General features: G+C 39.0%; 1 protein-coding gene across 1 annotated transcript in view; it reads left to right on the forward strand.

Moving 5' to 3' along the window:
• The window catches only part of PATJ (PATJ crumbs cell polarity complex component), a 149,448-nt gene that overhangs the window by 8,845 nt on the left and 114,276 nt on the right, over positions 1-26,327 (forward strand). The window contains exons 7-16 of the mRNA XM_061353426.1: positions 284-496; positions 4,083-4,185; positions 5,561-5,649; positions 6,906-7,041; positions 7,344-7,478; positions 14,386-14,462; positions 16,886-16,942; positions 18,277-18,411; positions 21,302-21,466; positions 23,482-23,610. Coding sequence (XP_061209410.1) covers positions 284-496; positions 4,083-4,185; positions 5,561-5,649; positions 6,906-7,041; positions 7,344-7,478; positions 14,386-14,462; positions 16,886-16,942; positions 18,277-18,411; positions 21,302-21,466; positions 23,482-23,610 — 1,239 coding nt within the window. The remainder of the gene's footprint in view (positions 1-283; positions 497-4,082; positions 4,186-5,560; positions 5,650-6,905; positions 7,042-7,343; positions 7,479-14,385; positions 14,463-16,885; positions 16,943-18,276; positions 18,412-21,301; positions 21,467-23,481; positions 23,611-26,327) is intronic.

Raw genomic sequence — 26,327 nt, forward strand, 5'->3', positions numbered from 1 at the left:
GTTTTCTCCTAAGTGAGAAAAGTAACCGCTTCAGAATGGTGCTGTTCAACCTGTATATCTTATTCTGTGTTGAAAGAGCTGATTTACCACTGTTAACTACTGTGGCAGTGCAAATGCTTTCTTGAATTATTGAGTACGTTGCCTTTGTGGTCAATTTTATGGTATTTTTTTTTGCTCCCATGGCCATGAAGATGTCTGTACACACTTAAATTTTGTAATGGAAAAGATATTTTATGTATAAACTGGCAACATTTTTATTTTTCAATTTTATTTATGTCTGAAGGATGGGAGGCTCCGGACAGGAGATCACATCTTACAGATTGGAGGGACCAATGTGCAAGGAATGACCAGTGAACAAGTTGCCCAAGTGCTGAGAAACTGCGGGAATTCAGTTAGGATGATTGTTGCAAGAGACCCAAAGTGTGAAATTATGGAGGCTCCACCAGCTCCTGTGAGCTGGCCAGTCAGTACATTACCTTCCTTTCCAAATGGAAATGTAAGTATCTGGTGTTTGCTTATGACAGTTTTAAGTACGTTTGTGGCTTGTGATCAGAAAGGAGGAGGAGAAGAATGTTCTTGAGACGTAAAGTGCTTCTCTTCTGAGCTTCCAGATATCATATGCATGTGTTTAAGTGGTCATTATTGGAGCCCTGCCTTCTATAATCTGCCCCTTTTTCCTGTATGTTATTAATACCTATAATCTTGGGATCAGAATGACCAGCTTTCCAGAATTTATTTCAGAGTAGGTAATTTAATTACCAAGGCCATAAACATTATCAGTAGATGGGACTTTTAGTTCTTCTTAGCTCATTACGTCTTTGCTGATCAATCATTTGGAAGTGGATTTAAAACTTAACTGTGAATTTCCCTAGTCTGAAACGCAGAGCGCCGTGGCCACACCAGAATTATTCAGCACAATCATCTTTTTATGAAACAGAAGTGTAATGTTTTCATAGTCTACGCTACTGTCTGTGATAGGAAATATATCTAAAAATTTTGAAACTTGTTTTAGCAAATCTTATCATGGTCATATCAAAGTCTCTTGTTTTTGAAGTCATTCTTTTCAGTTTTGAGTAATTAAAATCAACAAATGCTACACTAAGTGTACAGTAGGTCTTGAAACATAAACAAAGCTGTGCTTGTGTACCATCTGCTACTAGTGTGCTGCTTAGATTTAGGTGTAGAATCTGAGTAGCCTTTTCTTTCTTGTCTAGTTTCTTGAATGTGAGTGAAGGGAGCTATTTTTTTGAAGCAGCAGCTTTATATGTCAGACTACTAGTCATATTGTTAGAAACTCACCTTCTTGCTTACTGGGCATAGTCACTGCAAAGCCAGCCATTGGCTTTGTGTCTTGCATCTCTCTGGAAGACTGTGGCTGAAGTATTTTGGGTTCTTCTCAAGCTCCTCTTAGGAGGACTGGTGTAGTGGGAAACAGAAGTGTCAGACAGATGGGAGGGGGTAATCTGTGTACATAAGGTTGGAAGTCTTAAAAGTGGGCTTGCCTAGTACTCCAAAAAAGGCTTTCCTAGAGAATCAGCATTGCTATGAAGCCCTTCTTTTCTGGCTGTATGATATTTTTTCCAAGGTCCACATTATATGGTCCTAGTTTTGGTTTCTCTACAAAGGACTGTGTTTCTTAGTTCCTCACCTTAAAGGTGGGCCTGTTTGTCACTGATAGACCCCGAGCATTGCAGGTGGTGATGCAGACTGTCTAAAACATTATTTCTTCTGGATGTCTTCTCAGTGTCCTCCTTATTCCTGATGTGTAGCTTAGAGGGGAAAAAAATCATGTTGCAATTTCATCTACTTTCTGAATATCATCTTCTGTTTTCTGAACTAAATAGTGCCTTCAACTTTAGATTTGAAGAAACTCCTCTTTCTGGTGTTGAGAGATTTGAATAGCCAAGAACAGTGGCTAATCTGAATGTATTTATTAATTTAATGATGTATTTCATGATCCACCTTTGAATTTGTGTTTGATTTACAGCAGCACTTTTTCCTTGATCCAGTTTCTCTCTGGTTTCTGAGTACTCTCACTAGCTGTGAGCTTTGGAATATCAAGTATTTACCTTTTTTTTTTTTTTGCAAACCAGCAGAAAGGCATTTTTACTACATGGTTAGGTTTTTTCAGTTTTATGTTAATATTTTATTTCCTTTAAATTTCATGTAGTAGAGTATAACTGAAACTACTCATGTCTTTGCATGGGTACAGCAGTCATATTTTCTGTACTTGCCAAGATACTGATGGCAGTGTTAGCAACCTACTTGTGCTGACTGGATTTAAGACTCCATACTTAAACTTTTCCAGGGTCCACGTCCAGTGTTTTGCATTCTACCAGTAACATTATATAAATGGTCTGTAGCACCAGAGGCATGACTATGAGGGGCTTTTGACTGTCAGTATAACAGGACTCTCAAAGCCATAGCTCCATTTCAGATGTTGCTATAGGCTTGTTTACTCTTTGGGTTCCCTATCCAAAGATAAGTGATAAAGCATCTCAATTTATCTTCATCTCCCTCAGTGTCTTATGGAGCAAGAGAGTTGGAAAGCATTTAATGAGCTGAATGAGTTGGTGAGTGGAGGGAGGTGTGTGTGATAAGGAGATAGCTGTCCATCCATTTCTCTTTCAATGAAAAGTGAAATAGGCCATAACATTGGCCTGCTTTTAATATAGCTCCTTCTAAAGCCTGTATTTCACAAGCATTTGATTAAACTTCTCTTTTGTTTTGCAGTTCCCTGGTCCAATTTTTGCTGTTGGCAGTGACACTATCCCTCTTGATTTCATCGCTTTAACAGACCTTACTCTGATCATCATCTTTTTGATCTCATTGGGCTGTATCTGATTACTGAACACAAACAACTTTATGTATTTTAATTTATCCCTTGAAATCCCAGCTCTGTGTGCTTGATTGTTTTTCTCTTTATCACCAATATCTTTAGTGTGTCATGTTTGAGCTCTCTCTGGCAGGTTTGATTTTTGTTTGTCAGAGTAGAGTTGCACAGGCCAACCTTATGGGGACCTTTTTCCATATACTTGTCCAGTATAAGGTCAAATCATTTATATTCTTAGCTGGTGGCTTTTATGTTTTTTTGGTAATTGTAGTTAAGTGGAGGGTTTGGAGAACAGGTCGTGTTATATGCTTCTCAAGTATTGTTTGTTATGAGAAGTCATCACACCAGTTCAACAATAAAGGTTTTACAATGAATTCTCTACCTTCCTCTTTTAGGTCTTACAAGTATTTTTCACTTAATGTGAACTAATGAGTTTTTTGCTTCCCATTGCCTCAGACAACCTGGAGGTTTCCAGTGCTCTCTGCAGTTTAGGCGACATTCAAATCTGAGGAGGGTAAAAGCAAACTTGTTAAGCTTATGTGTGTAAGATTGGCTTCTGGAATGGTTTGCGGTTTGGAATCTAGCATAAAAATAAGCTCAAACATCTACCCTAGTCACCCATGTTTGCATGGTGACTAGGCAACTGCTTCTGTAGTAAAGATATGCCTGTTATGTGTGGTTTCCTTCATTTCAGGGCAGCAAGCCTGGTTCTGAGATCCCTTTCCTGTTGCCCCTCACTTCCTTAGCAGATGATAACAAGGAGAGAAAAGCATCACCTTCTGACATAAAGCTGCTATGCGATAAGACTCTGTATTTATACCAGGGTTTTTTTGCTTCTTAACTGTCCAGTACAAAGAGTTCAAGCAAGTGGATTCATGACACTGTTTATCAGGACATATGAAAGGGAGAGAATACATACTGAGGGCTTCTGCTGTCTTGTTTGTTGTTAACAAACACATGGCAGTGGAATCCAAAGGGAAATGACCCCTGAGCAGTCTAAAGAAAACCTTTCTTTTCCATAAAGTATAAATACTATATCTCTGACATGTATGTGGAGAAAGCATTAGGAAAGAACATAAAAAGCACCTTATTTTCACTAGATAGTGTGTATATCTCTTTTGCAAACATGATCCCTCCTAAAAGAGGAAAACCAAAATCACTGTTCACTTCTGAAGGTCTTAACTTGCAATATTGTAATTGTACTGGCAAATTATGAGTTATTTTTTGCTATCTTCTGCTTTATTTATAGGATAATCCCAACCTCTTTGAGACTTATGATGTTGAACTTATAAAAAAGAATGGGCAAAGCCTAGGGATAACAATTGTTGGATATGCTGGCACATGTGATATAGGTGAGTTCTACAGGATTTGGTAAAGTCTAGGATGGGGCTTCTCAAATATCCTTTGCTTACTGCAGGGAAAATGAATGGCGCTTCTTTGAAACAGTGCAACTTGGAAAATCTGTGCAGAAGATATTTGGAGAACTTGCTGCAAAGTGAGATTCAGCCTTGTCTTTGGCAGATGGCTGATCCAGTGCCTGAACTCTGGGAACATATTAAAATACCTGTGCTAGGATATGGGGACATGGAATCAGCTTGGAGTTGTTTTCCCCAAGTCCTCTTTAAATGAGAGCTGTTAACTTCTTTTTCAAATACTGGCTTCACAAATGATAATATCTTTAAAGTTGACTCTGCATATCTGGGTTTACACAAAAGGGTGTGCACTTTATCCCCTCCCTTCCTCGAGGGACTCCAGAAAGTATTCTGGGAATGTGGTGCAGCTGGGATTGCTCTCCACCTCTTCTCATCCCAGGAGATTCTCTTGGGTTACTGGTCAGGAATCCCAGGCCAGTGCAGTGAGCACTGGGAACTGGGATGGGGAGGAGCACGTGTCAGGCAGTGAGAAAAGGCAGTTTGTGAAACACCAGAACGGGTTTTGCTGTGTATGGACAAATGATGTTGGGCAGGCCCATGGCAGGTGGGTTGGAACTAGATGATATTAAGGTCCTTTCCAACCCAAACCACTCTATGAGGTGCCTGAGGAAGGTTAGTGTTCAGAAAAGGATGAATGAAATGTCAAGATTCAGTAGAATAAAAGCATCTCATATTTTGCAGGAGCTTGTGAAAGGGAACGGTTACTGTTTCATCTGATGATTGGAGTTTTTATACTAGGGTTTTTTGGTTTTATTTCCTTGTTCTAATTGGAAGTTAGAATTAAGACTCAATGTCAAACATGACAAAGGACAGCTTTTCTGTTTTCCATGTTTTTCTCTTTTTCCACTTTTTTAAAGAACAATCCTCTTTGGTTAAGATTTAAAGTACTAAATTCCTTAGCTGTAAGATGATTGAAGTCCTGATCAAAGTACTTAAGCATACTTTACATTTAGCTTAGGTAGTCCTATTGAAATCAAATGCAGCATGGATTTAAGTGATTGTGCTTTAAAGCCTGGGTAAGCACAAGGATGAATCCATGGAGGAAGTGGCCTTGTGTGAGCCATTCTGAGGACAAAATTTGGAGCTCAGTGTACCAGTAGTTGTGTTCGTGCTGTTTGTCCCATCAGAGAACTCAGCTGTTCGATGCCAAGCTATGAATGTAATATGCAAATGGTGGTGGTTTACAAAATCATAACTTTGTGGATAGAAGTGTGTGAAAAGGGCTATAACTAAAAATCTTAGTAAGAAAAGAAACAAATGAGCTTAATATAGTGACTTGTTTCTCTGCTGACAGAACCTTCAGGGATATTCGTGAAGAATATAATACCTGGGAGTGCTGCTGACCACAATGGCCAAATTCATGTTCATGACAAAATTGTTGCTGTAAGTAAAACAGTCTGCTCTGTGTTCTTGTAGAGCTAATGCTTCATTACACATCTCGGTGTTAAAAGAACAATGTAGGAAAGACTTTCTGAAATGAATTAAACCTTCTCTGCTTTGCAGAGGAAATAATTTGGTGGTTTGTATTTGTTTAGGTAGATTTGTAACAGCAATGAGCTTGCTGTGATTAAAAATATTATTTTATATTCAAAGTAGTAGTAAATAGTAGTTAACTGTGAAAGAGGCAAGCATTTGGATTAGAATGTTTCAGAGTGGAGAATCTTGGCTTTTGGCCTGAAGTAAAGATGTGCAGCATTAGCCTCTGTTTGAATTGAATGGGATTTGAGGATGGTTAAGATTCTGCAAGATGTAGCACACTGTTTATGGTCCTTAATGACTGTGTAGCACAGTGTGGATACAATCAAAACGTTAATAGTCACAATTTAGGTTGAAAAACCCAAGCTTTATGTGTAGAAAGATTAAAACCCATTGAATAACAGGGAATTGAATAATAGCCAATTTTGCATTCACAGTACAAGCAGGAATGAATTACACATTAAAACAGTCTTTTTGTTTTAAAAGATAATATTTATAGAGATATAATTTTAAATTGCTTTTAGAAATGTGTGCTATGCCAGACCTTCCAAAGTCAGGTTCTCCTTTGTGAGAGCAAAAACTGAGGCAACCTTGTGCTTTTATCTGCAGCTTTACAGTAGAAGCCCCTATTGATGCATGACCTAGCAGTGAGGTAAACAGAGTATTTTGGGTGTAAATTAAAATGCCTGAGTTAATGTAAGAATCAGGCTATTCAGAGTGGATTATATGAACAGTTATGTATGTAGGCTTGTGTGGAGCATGTTAGAAATCCATGAGAAAACTTAACAGTGATAATGAACTGAACAGTGTTATAGGTTGAGTACACTTGCTGCGGAGCTTCATCCCAATACTCCTCAAGCTGGTTTTTGTAAGCAAAACAAACTGGAGGGGGAAATCAGTGCATACTTACATATATGAGATTAGTAAATTCTGTTTTGTGATTGCCTTGTGAAGACAGGAGAAATTATTGTTGTGTTTCCTGTTAAAATGCATTTTGGTAGTATCTGATTAGTGAAATGTAACTGATTAATGAGATTGTTTTGGAAATGCCACTGTCTTGGGTGCATAACCCTATAATTTCTACACAAAACAATGTGAAGTGAACAGTACAGCCTAAGAATGAAATGTGATTACTATTATATGATACCATTGTCTTGATGTAGGTTGATGGAGTTAATATACAGGATTATACTAACCAAGAAGTAGTAGAGGCATTGCGTAACACAGGACAGACTGTCCGCCTCACCTTACTTAGAAGGAAACCTTCTACTGTTTCTTCAGAAAGACCTTCAGATAGAGGTAATCCTTTTTTATCTCCCTTTCTGCAGCTCTTTTTCAGCAACTGATTTTATTTTTCACTCAAGTTACAGTTACCTAATTTAACAATTAGGACTAAATACTGTGTGATCCTAGATCTTGTAAGGGCACACTGTAGCAAATGAGATACTTAAGGAGGAATGGAAAGAAACAGAAATGAGGGATTCAGGAAAATTGAGCACAGAACTCTTTGTGTAGCCAAAAGAAGAGCAGTTATTGAGGCAGCGTTACTACTTCCTATATTTTGCAGCATGTGATTTATCATTTTTCATCTGTTTTCACAATGCTTCCCACTGTTCCAGCCTTTGTGTCCCCTGGAGCTGTAGGGACTGAAACTAGTATGGACACTAAGAGTGAGGAAATCCAACAACAAAAGGATAATCTTCAAAATATAAAGAAGCAGAATCTACAGAAAACAGGTGGATAACAGATCTTGTATTGTCTCTTCTGAGTCTTTGGAATTGTCTTTAATCCATTTTCAATGCTGATGGGCTGTTGTGGCTTACTGTTTTAGCTTTTGCTCTGTAATATTTTATATTCAGGTTCCTCTGAAGTAAACTTCTACCTGTTGGATCTATTGACTATTCCGTTGCACCCTATCCCTAAAATGTAGCACTCTGCATTGTTTGCTGAGAATACATTCTGTGCCATCATAGAGGACACTGATGAAGATACTGGATAATGTTAGCCCCTGTTGTGATTGACCTTCTCTCATAACTGGCTGTTGTGCCGATGGTTAATGCTGTCTTTCATCCTGGTGGTCCATCTGGTTTTCAGCCTTATTTAGCAGTCATCAAACCCATACTGCTTCAATTTCCAAACAAGAATAGCAACGTAATTGGTGTCAAAAGCTTTGGTAAAGTTGAGGTGTATTACACTTGAATCCACATAGGGCTATCTTGGCAGTCAGTTTGGTCAGTTGTTTGGCAAATCTATTTTAACTGCTCCTGATTCACCTTCTTATCACTTATGGTTTTGGAAATGGATTCCAAAAGGAAGTATAATCTCTGCAAGACCAAAGGTGAGACTGACTGGCCTATAATTCTCTGGGTCTTTCTCCTTGCATGAAGTTTGACCTTTTCCCGCCGTTAGTAATCCCCCTTTGATTGCCATAGTTTGGATTTTTTGTTGGCTGGTTGTGGGTTTTTGTGGATTATAGACAGTGGAATTTCATAAGGTCTGTATTGCTGAATGCCTTCAGCTTACCAATTCCTCTTGCTAGCCCTGGGCCTACTCTGCTGACCTGAGCTGTCCTATCTGCAGTCTTCTCCTGACAGAAAAGATATGTTCAGCCTCCTGTGCTGCCAGGGCCCTCAACCAGATTGCTGGATGAGCAGCATCAGGAGATGGGATTCTTGGGAGTTCACATTTATTTCCTGATTCAGTCTTACTTCAGTCATACCTATCTTCTTGCCCTCACAGGTCTTAGGCACCTGCATCTGCAGAGTCTTTTCAAAATCTTCTGTTGCTTTCCTGTACATCATCTCTGATGCCCATTTGTTGCAGTTTCCTCTTTCGGTACTGCAGTAACTTCATCAGAACTCATCTTCCGAGCTGCTCAATTTGGCTCCCTACAACCAGTGACCTGAGCTGCAGCATCCTCCCTTCCTCCCTTCCTCCCTCTCTCACAAGTTTTGACTGAGTGTGGCTTTCTGAAGGACCAGAGGCACTGCAGCAGTGAGGATGGGACATGTCTTCTAACATGTCTCCATTTGTAGGTCATTTTCCACACAAATGAGACAGATGTCATTTCTGTGAGCATCTCTCTCACCTATGTGCCACCTGCCACATAAATGCCTTGCCTGTCTTTGCTTGTCCTGCTTATAGAGCTCCTGTTTGCTGGCATTCTTGGAGCACCAGAGAAGTAGGAAGCCTAGCACAGGTTATGTCAACTCCTGCGAGATTCCCCACTTAGCAATGAATCTCCTTGATGCCTGCTGGCTCCCAGACCCGACTGACTTACCTTGTGGTACTAATACCACTGCATACGGCTTCCTCTCATGCTGCTTTTGGAAGCTAGAGTTCACTCTCTAGACATGCCATTTCTGTCTTGCTTGTCCTAAGCTTAATAGTGGAACTGGAAATTGTACACCTATGCAGGCAGATGAGAACCTCTGGTTTTACAAAGGCATGATAGGTGTAAAGACCTGATAGCTGGACAGGAGTTCAAATTAGGCATGTGTTTTTAACAGCAAAGGCAATTGAACGTATGGGCAGATTACAAAGGCATGGACTGCTTTGGTTTTTAGCTGACTTCTGATTCAAGGTTAAGGCTGAAGGTCTTTCCAGAAGGCATGCTTCAATTCCTCTGCAGATTTCTGGGCTCTTCTACAGGAAATTCTGGGTGAATTTCTACAGCTTGTGTTAAAGTCAGCATAAATTATCCTTATGCCTTGTAATTTTGAAGATATGTAGATGTAATAGAGGATTCTAAATTACGGCTGTCAGTGAATAACAATTTTGCTGTGATTGTGGAAGATCTGTCAGTATTAAAGACAACCTGGAAACGAGAGAAATGTAGCAGCTCCTATGCTCCATTCTGTTTTACTTTTCTGTCCAAGCCTCATAACGAGACATCCTTTGTTGTGACTTTTGCGTGTTCCCAGAAATAGGAAGCCAAAACAGAGGTGGTTGAGTAGCTGAGACATGAGGTTATCAAAGCATTGTTTTAACTGTAGGAATGGCATATATTGATTTGTAGTTACAATGGACAAATAACCTAAGGACTGAGCAGCAGGATGTATTTAGGGGCAGAAGAACCAGGAGGACTTACACTCATTATGACATAGAGAAGAGCAACACATGTGGTCCTGTGTCACTTAGCCAGTTCTTTATTACTGTGGCACTTTCTGTGCATAGAGTGTTTTCTTTTTCTATTGAACAGTATCTCTGTAGTCAGTTCCTGACTCCTCCTGATTGGGTTATCTGGTGTCACAGCCTGCAGATGTCCTCCCTGGTGCAATGGGAACTTTCTGAGGAATTTGTTACCTAATACCTAGTGCTGTGCAAATGTGCTCTATCAATGCCAGGATCAGTTTAGGCTGGGAACTAAAATTGCTTTTACCTGGCTTGAAGTTAATAAACTCTGCTAGTCCCAACGTGTGTTATCTAGATATGCATTAGTGATTCCTGTTCTGCTGATAATCAGCTTTGATCAAACTGTATTTTTGAGCCCTTTTCATAGCAGACACAAACTGCTTTGATGTGAATCCACTGTGTCTCCATAAATACTCCAAAGTCCTGTTTCAAAAGGATTTTGTAACCAAGTTGTACCTATACGAGTAGCTCCCATTCAATTCCAGTATTGTGCAAATCTTATCATCCCTTTCCTTGGAGCTCTGCAGGGTATGGTGTAGATACACCTGAGTCTAGCAAGGATTTCATTGCCTGGAATCCATAGCTGCCAGTTGGATCCGCCCCGATTTCTTGCAGGGAGTGTGTGGTATATGGCTGGTGCAACATGTACCAAGTGTACTACCAGGTGTTTCTATTCTCTTGTGTATGTATCCAAGCTCCCCTTATCTTGAAGAATACAGGCTAAGGTGTTTGTTTGCACAGTGTATCTTGGGATACCAACATTTAAACACTGGAAACAGTTTATTTTCAGTTGGATACTGCCCCTGATATAATCTAGCAGTGCTGGTCCTCTGTGGGCCAGCAGGATACTGCCATGGGCATGGCTTTGAAACTCAGTAATGAATCAGAAGTGTTTAATGCAATAGTAAGCAAGTATCATTGCTTGATTAAACTGTGGTTTTTCATAGTGAGAAACCACTTGTAAGTTACAAGGTTCGGCAAAAGCTTTATGCAGCTATAAAGTGCGTGTGTCTCTGTTAAAAACTTGAAATACTTAGTTGCAAATTTTACTCACACTGAAATACGATGTATAAGATTTCACCTTGGAATAGACTTTAATGACCAAGTTTAAATTCCAAAGATAGGTGCTTATTTTGGACGTGGTGATGAGCGCTTCATTATAATGGTGCTAAAGTAAATACTGCTTATTTAAGGCTCTGACTAAACTCTGGAAATGCTTTTAGAAGTTTAATGCAAAAGGTATGTTTTATAAAACAGGTATTACTTCCCTTTTAGCCCAGTTGTGTGAAATTCTTATTAAATTGTGTTTCCTGGGGAGGTATTAAATAGTATTTCTAGCCAGGCAAACCCATGCTTAAGCAGTTCTGTTCAAAGGCAACATGGTTTAGGGTGCAGTGTGTATGAGGCCTGAAACTTTCTGCTAGCAGACTACAGGCAATTAACTTAACAGCTATATCTGCAAGACTGCAGAGTGGGCAGAACTGCTTTCTTTTGCCTTGCAGCAGTACTCAAAACCCAAAGAGATGATGATGCATGTCAGACACTTAAAGGCAGCCAGTAAAAGTATCCAGCAGTAGAGCAGGTAAAGGTAGTGCCTTAATGAAGTGCACTAGAGCACAGTCCACATCCTTGTATAGTAAGTTGGTGAAACCAGGAGGATAGTGCAAGAAGAAAAGATCGCAGTTTTGAAGATGTTGACAATTTTGACTAGGATTTTTACAACACATTCATGATTTATTCTTGATGCTTTCTAATTAGAACTGAAAAACTGTATAGAAATGCAGGCAGAAAGACAGACTAAATATGTTGAAAGTTGTTGCTAATGAAAACTGTCCCTGGGAAGCATTTTCATGTCTGAGGCTTTGCATATTATAGAAGATGTGGTACATACCTCAGGTCATGAAGAAATCCCAGCTGGATGAGATACTAGAAAGAAACTTCCTATTAGCTGCCATGTGGAAAAAGGTGTTTGGGGGGAAAAGGTGTATTTTAAGTGAATTGGGTGATACCATTGGAATTGAATATATTTAATCCAAATCACTCTAGCCAACATTTCCGCAGTTCTGAGTTACAAGCAAAGACTTCAAAGTGTGTTTGAAAGAAAGAAAAAGGAAAACTTCAGATGTGGACATGCATCAGCACCTGCTCTGAACAACTCATAGATTTAGGTAATGTGTTTTTGAAGTGACAAAGAAATCTGTATTCAGCCAACTGAACACAGCTTACAGTTACAGAACTGAACTTAGAGCTTGACCCTAAGATTCATTACTCCTGATGAACCTTCAAATCTATATTGGGCTGCACAGGTTGCAGGTGCTTAGGTCCTGTGTGTTCACACTATAACTTTGTAATAGCAGAAAAAGAGACTAAAGAATTTCTGTCCCTGGGTAGTTCTGCAAGTAGAAGGAGTGGAAAAATGTGCTGGTGTTCTGTTCTTGCTGCAGGTTGGGAATAAAGATAGTGATCAGCCTGTGCTTAATAACAAGGCTCACAAAGAAGACTTCTCCTTAGAAGCTTCAATTCAGTTTCAATGGAGGAAAAAACCTTTCACTCACAGCTGAGAATTTTGGGACCATTTTTCTTCCCTTCTTTTTTATGGAGATAATTTATTTCAGAGAGAACTGTGGGCTGTATTTAAAACCCCACATTTTTATCCTTCGTCGGGTTTCCTGTTGGTGACAGAAAATACTTATCTGAATTTCTGGAATCCTTGAATATCTGTATTTCCTTGAGCCTGCAGGTTAAAGATGCTCTGGATATTTCCAAGTGAAGTCTCACTTGGTAGGCTCTGAGGGGTGTGGTTTCTCAGTGTAGATCAGGCAGAATATGCTTATCTGTCATACAGTGATGGATTATGTTATAAGTTAACTTAAATCTTTGCTTTTAATAAGCAGAAAAATTCAAAATTATAAAATGATGTGATGAGGATTGTATTGCAAAGCTCATGTTTTGTCTTTACAGTCTACAAAGGTATTGAAAACCGAGGCATCTTGACATCCCACTTTTTTTGGCTTTAGCTAGTAGGTAGGCTCTGAGCTTTTTTACCCCCCTTGAGGTACTTTACTCATTTATGTGCAAAATCGAATAGAATCATAGAATCATTTAGCTTGGAAAAGACCTTTATGATCATTGAGTCCAACTGTTGTCCTGGCATTGCCAAGTCACCTACTAAACCATGTCCCTGATACGACATCTACACATCTTTTAAATCCCTTCAGGGATGGTGACTCCAGCACTGCCCTGGGCATCCTGTTCCAGTGCTTGACAGCACTTTTGGGGAAGAAATTGTTCCTAATCTCCAGTTGAAACCTCCCCTGGTGCAGCTTGAGGCCATTTCCTCTTGTCCTGTCACTTGTTACCTGGGAGCAGAGACCAGCCCCCTCCTGGCTCCATCCTCCTGTCAGGCAGTTGTAGAGAGCTGTAAGTTCTTCCCTGAGTCTTCTCTTCTTCAGGCTAAACCCCCCAGGTCCTTCAGCTGCTCCCCATCACATTTGTGCTCCAGGCCCTGCAACAGCTCTGTTGCCCTTCTCTGGCCCCACTCCAGCACCTCAATGTCCTTCTTGCAGGGATCTTGTGATTTACATTCTAAATTTCACTATGACATAGCAGCAATACAAAGTGGTCTGTGCCTTGTCTAGACATCTGACAAAATTACAGTTATTCAGGGGGAAAAAAAACAGGTTTTGGTAATTCAGACCTCAGTTGCTGCTGCTGTAGCTGCTAGATGGAATTTGCTTTAGAGTTTGATTCTTACCAGTTAAACATTTCTTCAGCTTGGAACTTTATACATGCACTGAGCTTCTGGATGAGGTCAAATGCAGGGCAGCCAGTCATTTTATGCTGTCTAGCTCTGTCAAATTGTCTTACATGAATGTAATACTGCCTTGGTTGCATAAGTAAGAAAGCTGAAAAGATATAAATGTCAAGATAGCCAAGTTCCCACGGAAGACTGGTTTAGAACTGGAGCTTATATTAAAGCTCATGTTACTTACTGGCCTAATTAAACTAGACAAGCCTTTCTACCTGCCAACTGCAGAAATAAAGTCTGTGACTGCATTGTGCTGACATAGCCCCTCAATAACAGCAATATCTTGTCAGGTGTTTTACTTCTTAAGGGGGGTTCATTTTCGTGGGAGATGATGCTTCCCTGGAGTAGTAAGCATTTTTATAGCAACAAATTGTGAAGCCATGTGAAATTTGTTTTGCAGCCTGAAAGAATGATTTATTTACAGTACTGTATCTACAGAACTCACATCTCATCAATGCGAGCATCATTTCTGCCTCTCAGTTGAATAAATCGCACGTTAGCAGTAGCTGACATTTTGCATTGTTTTGCTAAGAAAGACATTTTTGATTTGCACAGTTTGACTCAGCTTAATGCACTTTCCTTTTTGGGATTGCACCCTCTAATCTTTTATTTATACTGAATTTTTATTGAAGTATTTAGAAATAAACTTGCTTATGAACGTATAATATGCATGTAAATATAATATTCACTTTCATATTTAGGAAGAGTCCTGCTCCCTCCAGCACATGAGCTGAAATCCAGGTGGCAAAACCTGCTGGGACCTGAATATGAAGTTCTGGTATGTTATCTTTCAATAAACTACAGTCCCACATGTTATTACTTTAAATTACAGATCTGTGAGCTTAGCATTACCAGCTGTTTATAGAACAGTTTAGTGTTTGGAACAGATCAGTAACATCAAATTTTGTCTCCTGTAACATCAGAGGTGAAATATAGGGAAGTTATAATGAGTTGGTAGTTTTCTACATTCTGTTTACATAGATACTATTGTTATACCCTAATCACAGGAACAGTGATTTAAGAAAATCAGCTGTCCTTTTAAATCTGCATCGTAGCAGCCACTTAAAGTATGTGGCCTTTTTTGTGATTTCATTTATGATTTCATGATTTTTATTTATGGCTTATTGTGTCCTGAGGAAAAAAAAGCTCAGGATGGAGCTCTTGTATTTCATGAAGAATCTTAAAATTATATTAAAAAAGTGAAAGAATGATTCTCAAACGTGCTGGGAAAATAGGAAGTAATTCACAGTAGTGTAACTTTGTGGTGCCACTGTCTATCAGATTTTTCGTCACTTCATATTTAATAATTGCCAAGCAAAAGCTTGTTTTGATGAATCATCATAAGGAGTTGACTGAAGTTGTAATTCACTGCTGCTTTTCAGTGCTGCGTTAGCCAGTGGGTACAGAGAAAAAGCTCCAGCCGCTGTTCTTTCCGAGGACTTGAAAAATCCTCACCACCACCAAGAAAATGCCCTGTTTGTCTTTGCAATGCTTGTCCAGTTGATTTAGAGACATTTATTTTTACTACTTGGAGTAGCCATCGTTCCAGTCACTCACTGGAAGATTTAAAGTAGCTTTAAGAATTGCCTGGAGAAACTCTCTTCTCTTCTTTCCATTAGCACTCCTTTAAGATCTGAACTTCATATAAGATTATGTACATGATGCAATAAATCTGTTCGGCTGCCCACTTCAGTTGCTTGGTATTCCCATCCTTACATTTCAAGAGTCTGATATTACTTCCCTTAGCACCATCACACTTCCCACAGAGGACGAAAACCTGCTTAGTTCGTGAAACCATCCGTTTCTAATTCTTCTTTAGCTGCCGCCGGTAAAATGTCAGGAGTGAGAATGTTAACGATTGGTCCTCTTAAATAATAGAAGGAAGCTGTTGTGGCATCCTGTTTTGAAAGTCATTTTTCCACTTCTTCCACTTCTTGTTGGCAGTACCTACCTCTAGTCTTGCTTGGCTGCATTCAATAACAGTGTTTAGTTTGATTTCAGCCTGATAGTGCGGTCCGTGCTTCATGCTATCCTCACTCCTACACTCGCCTCCCAGAAAGTCACCTTGAAAGTGCCTGCAGGTTTGAGTATTCACTTATAAGTATTTCTCTTCAAAGGAAATAGCTGTTTGAAGAGAGAATTTGGTGTCGTTCATGGCTTTGGTGTTACTGATCCTTTGTGGTACCAGTGGAAGGAGCTGAGGTCCTGCTGAAACAGAAAGAGACCTTGGAAGTCTGTACAGGGGTTTATGACTGTGGGGTGTTTGTCACCAGGTACCTAAGCATGAGCAATCTAGCTGAGGAGTTATGAGTCATAGAGTCATTTAGTCACAACTGAGTGAACATGAAATGGATTCTGTCTGTTGGGAAAAATACTGGAAAACAAGGGGTTGGAAGCCCTTTTTAAAATTAAGCCAAAGGAAAAAGCTGAGGCTTAGTATTATTGTTTAAACTAAAAATTTCCAAAGACTATATATTTTCCAAATCTAACAGTTGTAGCAATCCTCCCAGACCTGTACAACTTCAGTGTCCCAAACCTCAACTCTGGGCCATAGCTCACCACAGATGTCATCTTACTACATTTAAAATTGGAGTAAATAACCTTCTAAGGTTACAGATAAATAAATTGTGTTAAGGAAGAACTTTACAAGAAAACTGGTAGTCAACATAATTATTAATACAAAAAAATAAAGAGACACTGAAAGGATTTCTTGCCACTCTTCTAAATAGTACACTTTACATTCGGTTTTGGTGGTTAAACTCATGTATTTCAAGTCGTGTCAGGAACATGCTGCACAGGATGGTGGTTTAGATGTTAAATGGCTGTACTATAGTCTGAAATAATAACTTAAGGCATTGTACTTTTCAAATTCAAAAGGCAAGTCAGTTTGGGCATTTGTGTCAAAGATAATGGCATTTTGTGCTTATACAGGATTACTGAACTTGACTAAAATTGGCACTCGGGCTTTGGGAATAGGATAATATTGAAGTCTGCTAATAGTGCATAATCACCACATTCCTAGTTGTAAATGTTCTGTGTCTGAACGAGTTTTCTAACATTTGTTTAAAGTTATTTTGCATCAATGTGACTTTGTTTAAGCACGGTTTATTTTACTCATCAGGTTTTTTTGCCAGAATTCTTCATTCCAGTAAAATCTTTATTTTCTTGCTATTGAAAAATGTTATGTTTTACAATTTGTAGGTTGTGAATGTGGATATGCCTATTACAGATGATGCGGAGCTCCAAAAGTACTCAAAGGTATGACTTGCATGATGGTTTCCTTCATGGTGTATGTTGGCAGAGTAAATCCTAGGAGGGCATGGGACAATTCCAGATGTATTTGTTTAGGAAATTTAGTGGCTTTGTGGCTCTATCTTACTTTTCCAAAAAAAGGCTGCCAATATTCTGCTTATCTTCTGCACTGGTCCAATACCTTTTTGTAGCATTGGGAAATGAATCTTTCAACACACACACCCAAACATAAAATCCCCTGAAATCCAAACCATGAATATAAGCCTCAGATTTTGAGGTACTTAAGTTGCATTGACATTCAGTTGTTGAAAGCCACTACAGAGTGAAGCAGAGGTTGAAGCTCTGCTGAACAATGTCATCATCCTGCAGAAGAGTTTGTCATAGTGATCCGGGGAGAGGGAGGTCCATTTAATTGAAATGGTCAGAGCTGGAATTCATTTCAGTGTTCTGAGACTGTCCAGAGATTTTTCAAGATACATATGTTAATATTGTGCAAAAGAGGGTTGTGGAGCTGATGTATTTATATGCTTGTGGGGATGTCTCGGTGAAGAAAAGCCATAAACTCATAATCTGACATGGGTGTGAGGGAATGTTGAGGATCAATGGATTTCTCCTTTTACTTGAGTATCCAGCATTAAATGGGAACTAGAAGGATAGACAGTGTTCAAACTCAAGTAATAAAAAGTGAGAAAATAGTGAAACTGAAGGAGCAGATACTGCTGATCACCCCTTCTCCCCAGTTTGCCATGGTTTCTGCTGTCTTGTCTGGATAGTGTTAGAAAGCTAGTTTTCTAGTATTAGCAGACCCAAGGGGCTAATGGTTGGAGGCTCCTGTCCTGGTTTCAGCTGGAATAGAGCTCCCTATAGAAAGGCCTCCAAATTAAGGAGGCCCACTGGAAAAAGGCTAAGAGGAATTCAGTGATTTCACCTTGCAGAAACAAAGACGCCAGTTTTAATAGCTATTTGCAGAGGGTACTTCATGGATATTTTTCCTACCTTGAAGTAGTGTACCTCCTAAAGGAGTAAGACAGCTGATCTTATGATGAGTTTTTAATGGTGGTTATGGAATTTCTTTCAGTTCTGATGAAAACTTGCCTTTTGGCTAGGATAGATACAGCTTAAATTGCTTTTTTCTCTGAAAGGTAGATGGGTTGTTTTTATTTGTGCAGTTTCTATAGAGAAATTATGGGCACCTCCACTGTAATACAGATGATATCAGTATTGAAAACGTAATCATCTTACTGTGTGCTTAGTTTAATTTGGTGAGCTACTGAATCCTAAATGTGTTTGTGTTGTGATTAAAGACATATTAATTCTCGGCCATGATTATCTTTTGGCAGCTGTTACCCATCCACACTTTGAGACTAGGAGTTGAGCTTGACACTTTTGATGGACATCATTATATATCATCAATTGCTTCAGACGGTCCAGCTGCAACACTTGGTCTTCTGCAACTGGAGGATGAACTTCTGGAGGTAAAACCCAAACCAAACCACCCCAAAATAGAACTGAAATATTTCCTGTTCGCTTTGCCTTCTTAAAAGGCCTGTATTCAATTCTAGTTTGGCTGCTGTGTATGCAGTAGTATGGAAGAGTTGGTTGTGGAAGCAGTTAGTGTAGTGCTTTGGAAGTCGCATTAATCTTCTTCACTGTTTCATTCCTCTTTTATGGAGAAAATGTCAAATTCTTGTGACCTCTTAGAGACTTCATGTTTTGTTTCTTCTCTGAAATGTTTCAACTTGAATATCTGTAGTCATTTAGCACACCTTTTCAAGCAATTTGGCATCAGCTTTCGTGGTGGATAATCTTTCTTAATATTTGTCACCCCTGAGAAGCTTACAACAGTCTCAGGAATAGTGGCTCCTGTTACACATTAAAGCTTACTTGTTGAGTGTTAGAAGATATCTGTGTATATAAGATGGTATATCAGTTTGTTTAAGTATGTATAAAGAGGTACTGGGACAGCTTTGAAGTTCTTGGAATCACACCAGACCTGTTTGCTCAGGAAAAATATTTATTTGATTGTATTAAAAGAACACCTGTTTTGTGCGTGTATAATTATGTATTTATATCTACCAGTATCTCAGCCTGCAAGTGAAAAGACATTAATTTCTTATTGAATACCTGCTTGTCATGAAATATTGTGAATTTGAACCTTTTTTTTAGTGGATGCAAAGAACTTTTGCCATCAGTGGGACAGAATCAGGCCTTCTGAAAGATTGATTTGTTAGGTGTACAGCTCTTGCCTATTTGTTGTTCACCCTATAACATCAAAAATTCATACTGGTTTCACTAAAACCTAAAACATTTTCTGCAGTTATTACTTAATGGAGGAAATCTTGATTCCTAAATGAAGGGATTAATGGAATGCTGGAACTGTTGCTTATATTCCTTGGCCGCTAAGCAGAAAAAAAAATGTATACAAAAAGCAATAATGCAGTGCTGTAGAGTAACTTTGGGAAACTTTAATTGTATATATTTAACAGTTTTACTTATGACTGTGTACTTACAATTAGGTTCACAGGTATGTCCAGGCCTAGTGAGCATAAATTTGTTCCTACTCTGTAGCTGGAAAAAAACCCAACAAAATAAAAATGTGCTCCAGGGCTAAAGCTATATATGCCAGGTTTAGGCCAGAGTATGTTTTTGCAGCCAAGTTATAAATTCCCTTAAGTAGGGGTTTGCAATGGAAAAAGTGACAGCCCCATTCCCCAAACAAGCAGCTCTACCTGGGCCCAATACAGTTGGGATTAAAATGTGATCAGTAAGGAATTTTGTTTGTAATATATAATGAGGTTGGATGTTGGTTATTTTTAATGATGTGTTTCAAATGATAGAAAGCATGGTATTTTCTTCTCCCCTCCCCTAATTCTAGCTAATTTCATTGTGTTCTTTTTTAGGAATAAATTGCTTCCTTGTGTCCTTCTAGCTTTGTTATAAAATCTCACTCACTCTTATTTGATAGCACAAGAAACTAGAGTAGTGTGGTGAATGGATGGGGTGTAGGGCACCTTGCCTGTGTAGGGGCTGATGTCTGGCCGCTGCAAAAGCAGCCTGGGAGTCCCCAAGTCTGCTTGGGAGTGCACAGTAGCTCTTCCCCATCAATCACTGTATGCTGAGAAGTGCTGGTAACATTCCACCACACTGCCACTCTCAATGCATTAAAAAATCCTTATGCATAGATACTTCTGCTTAAATAATTAACTAATGGATTAGTCTGATAGCTCAGCACTTGCTGTAATTCTTACAGAAAAAACCCATAGCAGTTCATCTTACCATGTTGGAGGCCAGTTACGCTACTCTGAATTTTTCTCCTTGGCTGGGTTATAGCGTGTTTCCCAGCAGTGTAAGTTATATTTACAGTGAAGAAAACACCAAGGAAAAAATGGGGGAATGTAGAGGTGATCAGCAAGAAAATGTGGCGAAAGTGAGATTGCTGTGTACTCTTGCACAAGGTTGAGTCCCTTTAAAGATCAGTTACAGAATGGGAATTATATGGCGAGGCTCTGCCTCAAGTGCACATGTACAGAGGTGTGCACATGTACACATGTTGTAAATTTATGTGCTGTGTTTTTTAGGGTCAAATGTGGCGTCTGGCACTGTGTAAGGCCAGGTTGGAGAGGGTTTGGAGCAACCTGCTCTAGTGGAAGGTGTCCCTTCCCATTGTAGGGAGCTGGAACTGGATCAGCTTTAAGGTCCCTTCCAGCCCAAACCAGTCTGTGATTCTGTGATTAACAATGGCTTTACAGTCTTCTATTGTCACTCAGGATCTAAAGCTTATTGGGTGCTAAGCTTTGACCCTTGTCAGGGTTTTCTGCTTAATTGCTTGCTGTAATTGGGGTTTTTTTTTACTGTATAAAGATTCCTGTATGTTTTTTGTAGGATCTATGTTGGTTTCAACCATTCAGTTACATTTTAGACAACAGACAAAGTTGTGCTAGTTCTGTGTTCAAGGTTTTGATTAGACCTCAAAATCTGTGTTATTTTTTATCTTTTCAAATTCAACCACATAATCCTGATGCTAAAAATATGTCCCCAGCAAAGAAGCAGATGAGAATGAAATAATAATGCCAGGAAAGGTTTAGGCTGGGGAAAACAGAGATCAGAAAACTAGTTAGAGAGAGGTGGGGAGAGCAGAGCCATGATGTACCAGTCAATAGCCACAGGATGAGGTTGAAGTCTTAACAGTGGTGCACGTATGCTTCAGAAGCCTATGCTAATAAAGCTGTGCAAGCTTTGCCAGAATCCCTGGGTAAAATTACACGCATTCAACAGGGAAAAGACATCTATGCTATATATAATGAAAGAATCTGGTTGATATCCTTTTAATTATCTTAATGTGGATGTGTTTCCCCTTCTGTGCAGGTAAATGGAGTTCAGCTGTATGGCAAATCACGCCGTGAGGCAGTTACGTTTCTAAAAGAAGTGCCACCCCCCTTCACACTGGTTTGCTGTCGGAGACTCTTTGATGATGGCACCGAGTCTCTTGTGGATGAACCCACCATGGGAGCTTCCCCTACAGAACAAAAGGTAGACTTTTCAGGCTGAGAACATTGGGCTGTTCAGCCTGGAGAAGAGAAGCTGCATGGAGACCTCAGAGCAGCTTCCAGAATCTGAAGGGGGCTACAAGGATAGGACAATGGGTGATGGGTTCAAACTGAAACAGGAGAAGTTCAGTTTAGATATAAGGAAGAAATTCTTTACTGTGAGGGTGCTGAGGTACTGGCACAGGGTAGCCAGAAAAGCTGTGGCTGCCCTATCCCTGGCAGTGTTCAACGTTGGACAGAGCCTTGGGCAATATAGCCTAGTGTGAGGTGTCCCTGCCCATGGCAGGGGTTTAGAACTGTGTGATCTTAAGGTCATTTCCAACCCTAACTGTTCTATGAGTCTCATGTCATTCAGTGTGTAAAAGGACAATAACTTTTTAAAAAGTGCATATGCTTTTGAGAAAGTGATTTTACTTCCTAAAGCCCGTGTCCTTTTTTCCTTTGCTGTTTGATCCAGACCACTTTTCAGTATTAAATTACATTTCCTAAAATATATGGTTACATGTGGCAGTTTTGTATTAAACTATCATATAAAGCTGCCTTTGCCAATCACTTTGGGCTTGTAAGGGACAGCTGGTGTTTCAGAGGAAGACAGTTCATGTTTGCAACACTGGTACTTTTACTACAGTTTATACAGGTTGGTCATGAGAAACTTCATTGTACTATAAATACAAGGTAGGTAAATCACCGAGCTAGCATGCTGACTAGGTACATCCCATGCATCATTCTTACACTTAATAGCTGAGTGAGAGCTCTGAATTATACTAAATCACATCCTTGCCACCATTAGCTGATTGCTTCCATGTTCTGAGTAGGTTTTTATAGAACTGGGGAAAAAAAAGAAGAAACTTAATGTTTCTTTCCATTGCAGAAGCTTTAAAGTCTTAAACTAAATCTTGACACTTGTAATGGTTGTTCCTATTTCTAAAAAGGATTTACACCTCAGCTTCTCATCTTTTCTGATGTTTTCTGATCTAATTTCCTCTAAGGTGGGGAGTTAAGAAATATGGATGTTCCATGAAAGAATAAGGTGCACAATATTACACCTCTTTGTAAAAGGCCCTTTCTGTTGCAACAGAACTTGCTCCACTGTGGTTTTTGTTGTTGCACTTTCCACATGCATCCCGTCAGTTGCACATCTTTGCCATAAGGGAATATTGAGGAAACAGAGGTTGCCTTCTTCTTAGAGCAATCTCATAATATTTCTGCTTTCTTTTGGCAAAAGCATCAATAAAGAGTGTGTGGAAGAAAAATGTCTTCCTTTTGCCTTATGGCAGTGTTCTGTGCAACAGGCATATTTATTCAAAGAAATAAAGTTAAATCAGTGTGCAGTTAATGGTACAAGACTTTAACCTTTTTCTTGAGGCATCACACAGTGATGCTTTGCAAAGATTGTATGGACAAAATAGCATTATGGGAAATGTGCATGTTGGAAAACAAGATGCCTTTTTATAAGAGGTATTTATGAAGCTGTCCTTACCCAACAGAACTGGGTGACTATACCTCTTTTATACATATACAAAATTGTGAAAGAAACTGCTTTTTCAAATTAGATACTATTTGTATAGTTACAATATAGGAATTTTTTGTTTGCATATTTAATGCTACAAGTATGAGATGTGCCTGATTGTCTGGTCTTTCTATTAGCTGTCTATGGTTGCATCTTTTATGCTAAGATATTTATTTTTCCTTTATGCATCTAATGGGACAGCTGAAGTTCATCAACATGTAACAGGTTAGTAATATTGTAAGAACTAATTTGACTAATACGTGGGTATTTGTATGCCAGGTTGCTTAAAATGTGTAGGCATAGTCCCAGGGGAATATAAAAGGCAGCAAGTCGGAGAAAACTGGATGCATAATGTTCAATGAAGCTGTAATTCCATAAGAGGTCATATTTTAGGGCATATATGAGCTATTAATAATCAAAATATTGAAGGAATGGTGTTTGTAAAGAACTGAAAGAATAGTGTTTGAACTAGAGCTTTTATCTTTCAGGTGAAAGCCAAGGAATACATTAATCCTGAGGAGGAAGAAGGGGAATTAGCATTGTGGTCTCCCGATGTGAAGGTTATTCAACTGGAGAAAGACAAAAATGGTTTAGGATTCAGCATTTTAGACTATCAGGTATAGTTTTCTGTATAACTAAAAATCCCTTTGTTTTGTATGGTGCCTTAAAATGTTTTGTGATGTTGATTACTGTGTATCAATACTGTATATATACTGGGTATACAATAACTGTACAGGGAAAAGTAATGTATTTTGAGGCCAACTCTGTAAAGTACAGTGTAGAGCTTGTTCTAAACTAGCCTGATTATCAGATGTGATAAAGTGCAAAATCTTTAATCAAACTTCACCTCATAACTCTGAGTTTAATGGCTAAATGCTGGGGGGAGGTTGGGTTTTGGTTAGTTTTGTTTTAACTTGGAATGACCTTTAAGCTGTGAGAGTGGCAAGCAAACTTTCTTAGTTGCAATACCTGTGTACCTAATTCCACGAGTCTTTTGCTTTTTTTTCTACATGCTGCCCCAAATCACCTTGCATTTATAAATGAGCTATGGATGTGTTCTGGTCTGTGATCTGTGGTCCCACTCAAGTTGCAGAAAGATGCACTCAGAGTTTGGGCCAAGCCATGAAAATTAGAGTTTGCAGAAGTAGTTTCACCAGAACTGTCCTTCATGGCCAACAGGGACCATCAGGACTGACAGGTGAATCGGTGTTGCAAACTCAGGTTTCTGTAAGCCCAAATTTGCTTTTATACATTTATTTGTGTAAGAATAGAGATTGAAGAACCTATTAATAATTTTTCAGTTACACTTCTCTTCTTAAACTATTAAACCAGTATTAATGCTAGAGATACGGGTAGAAGTTTTGGGAAAGGGAGACAGGAAAGCTGACGTTCACAAGTTATCCATAGCTTAAAACATGATTTCTCCAAGAAGGTCAACTGTCGGGCGTGTTATATACTTAATTGCTAAACTCCATAGAAACCAACACCCAAGTTCTTTAATTGGGGGAACATTCTACTAAAATTAATGAATCCTTCTGTCAATAATATTGGCTTCAATTAAATATATAGAAACTCTCAATCTGTAGTCAGAATGAGATGTTCTTTCTAGTTAATGTAATGTACATTTTTAAACCTCTAGCCATCATAATTATAAGGAAATAAAATAGCTGGATCACTCTTCGTAATAGCATACACATCACATCTGAATACTGCCTAAACATTACAGTTTAATAAAATGTGTTTCACTATTGTGCATAAATGTCAAGTCATCTAAAACTCACCTTTTGATACAATAACACATGCATTAGGAACGAATTAGAATAAAAAATATATTTGAAATATGATACAAAACCATTAATTCTATGTTTTTACCAGTGTGATATAAGATTACTGAAAATAGATCCTGTTAGTCATTTTCGCTGACACATGTTGTGTTGCAGTGCCAGCTTTACTGTAGAGTTGCTAGGAGTCTTTACAGAGCAGTAGTACACAGATTTGCTTTTAAGTTCTCATATAATCAGAATTAATGAAGGCTTTAATAACAGGCTTTTTATTTACTTATTCGCAGATGCAAATACATGAGCAATGTTGTGGTACTTTCAGCTAAATTTAAATACATTCTAATCAATTCTAAATGAGTGGTAAACCACTTAATCTCAGATCTTTTTAATTTCAAGATATTTATGTATAAAGTATGCTCTTTTGTTTGGGATTTGCCTCTTAGATCTTTTACACTTTTCATCATCTGCAGATTAATTTTGATAGAGAGATATCTGTGCCTGTGTGTGTGTTTATGTAAATACATCCATCACACTCTTGAGTGAAGGGCAAAGAAAATAAAGAGTTGTCCATGCTAGATTGGAGGCAGGGGAATAAGTATGTGGTTCCAGGGAGACTGATTGGAATTCTTAAAGCAGATTTGCTGAGAAGCACAAAATTACAATGAAGTGTTTGATTGTGGCTTAAAGGACCTGGAGACCCAACTCTCCATTGTACATTTCTTTCTGCAGTTTTACCCTCCTTTTAAAAATGAAAGGGTTTGGTTTGGTTTTAGGCACATACTCTGTTTTGCAAGAGAAGATTCAAGCCTTATAGTGGCAAACGCCAGTACTTGCACTGTATATCTACAGCTCATTTTGCTCTTTTTAAGTAATTATATGACTTATTTCTGATAGATTTATGTAATGAAAATGGGTGTTCACATGGCCTAGCTGCATGTATCAGTGCATCAGAAAAAGAACCTCCTGTTAGTGTTGATGGAGGTAGAGTGGGGAGGAAAACACTTTCTAAGAGCTGATTCTGAGCAGAAGGCCTGTTCTTGGTGCTCATAATTATACACATAAGGACTGACTCTCTCTGTTACAGAAATTCAAGGAAAGTGGTGTTATGTATCCAGTTTGGAGATGATGTGACTATAGTGTAGATGTTTAAGGTCAAATTATTTCTGAAGCTATTGGTTGAAATGGCAATTCAGAAATATTGGTAGGGCTTCTGAAAGATGAGTTGGAATAGGGAAGTAACGTCACAGGAAAAACCAGTGAGGCACTATTATTCCATCTTCCATCAAGGCAGATAACATGGAATCATAGAAAGGTTTGGATTGGAAAGGACCTTAAGATCACCCAGTTCCAACCCCTGCCATGGGCAGGGATGCCTCACACTAGACCTTGTTGCCGAAGGCTCTGTCCAGCCTGGCCTTTGAACACTGCCAGGGATGGGGCAGCCACAGCTTCTCTGGGCACCCTGTGCCAGCGCCTCAGCACCCTCACAGTAAAGAACTTCTTCCTTCTGTCTAACCTGAACTTTCCCTGTTTAAGTTTAAACCTTGCCCAAT

Source organism: Neopsephotus bourkii, unplaced genomic scaffold (assembly GCF_033783945.1).
Source record: "Neopsephotus bourkii isolate Nb327-2 ecotype Australia unplaced genomic scaffold, CSIRO-AGI_Nbou_v1 NB_673, whole genome shotgun sequence".
Taxonomy (NCBI): Eukaryota; Metazoa; Chordata; class Aves; order Psittaciformes; family Psittacidae; genus Neopsephotus; species Neopsephotus bourkii.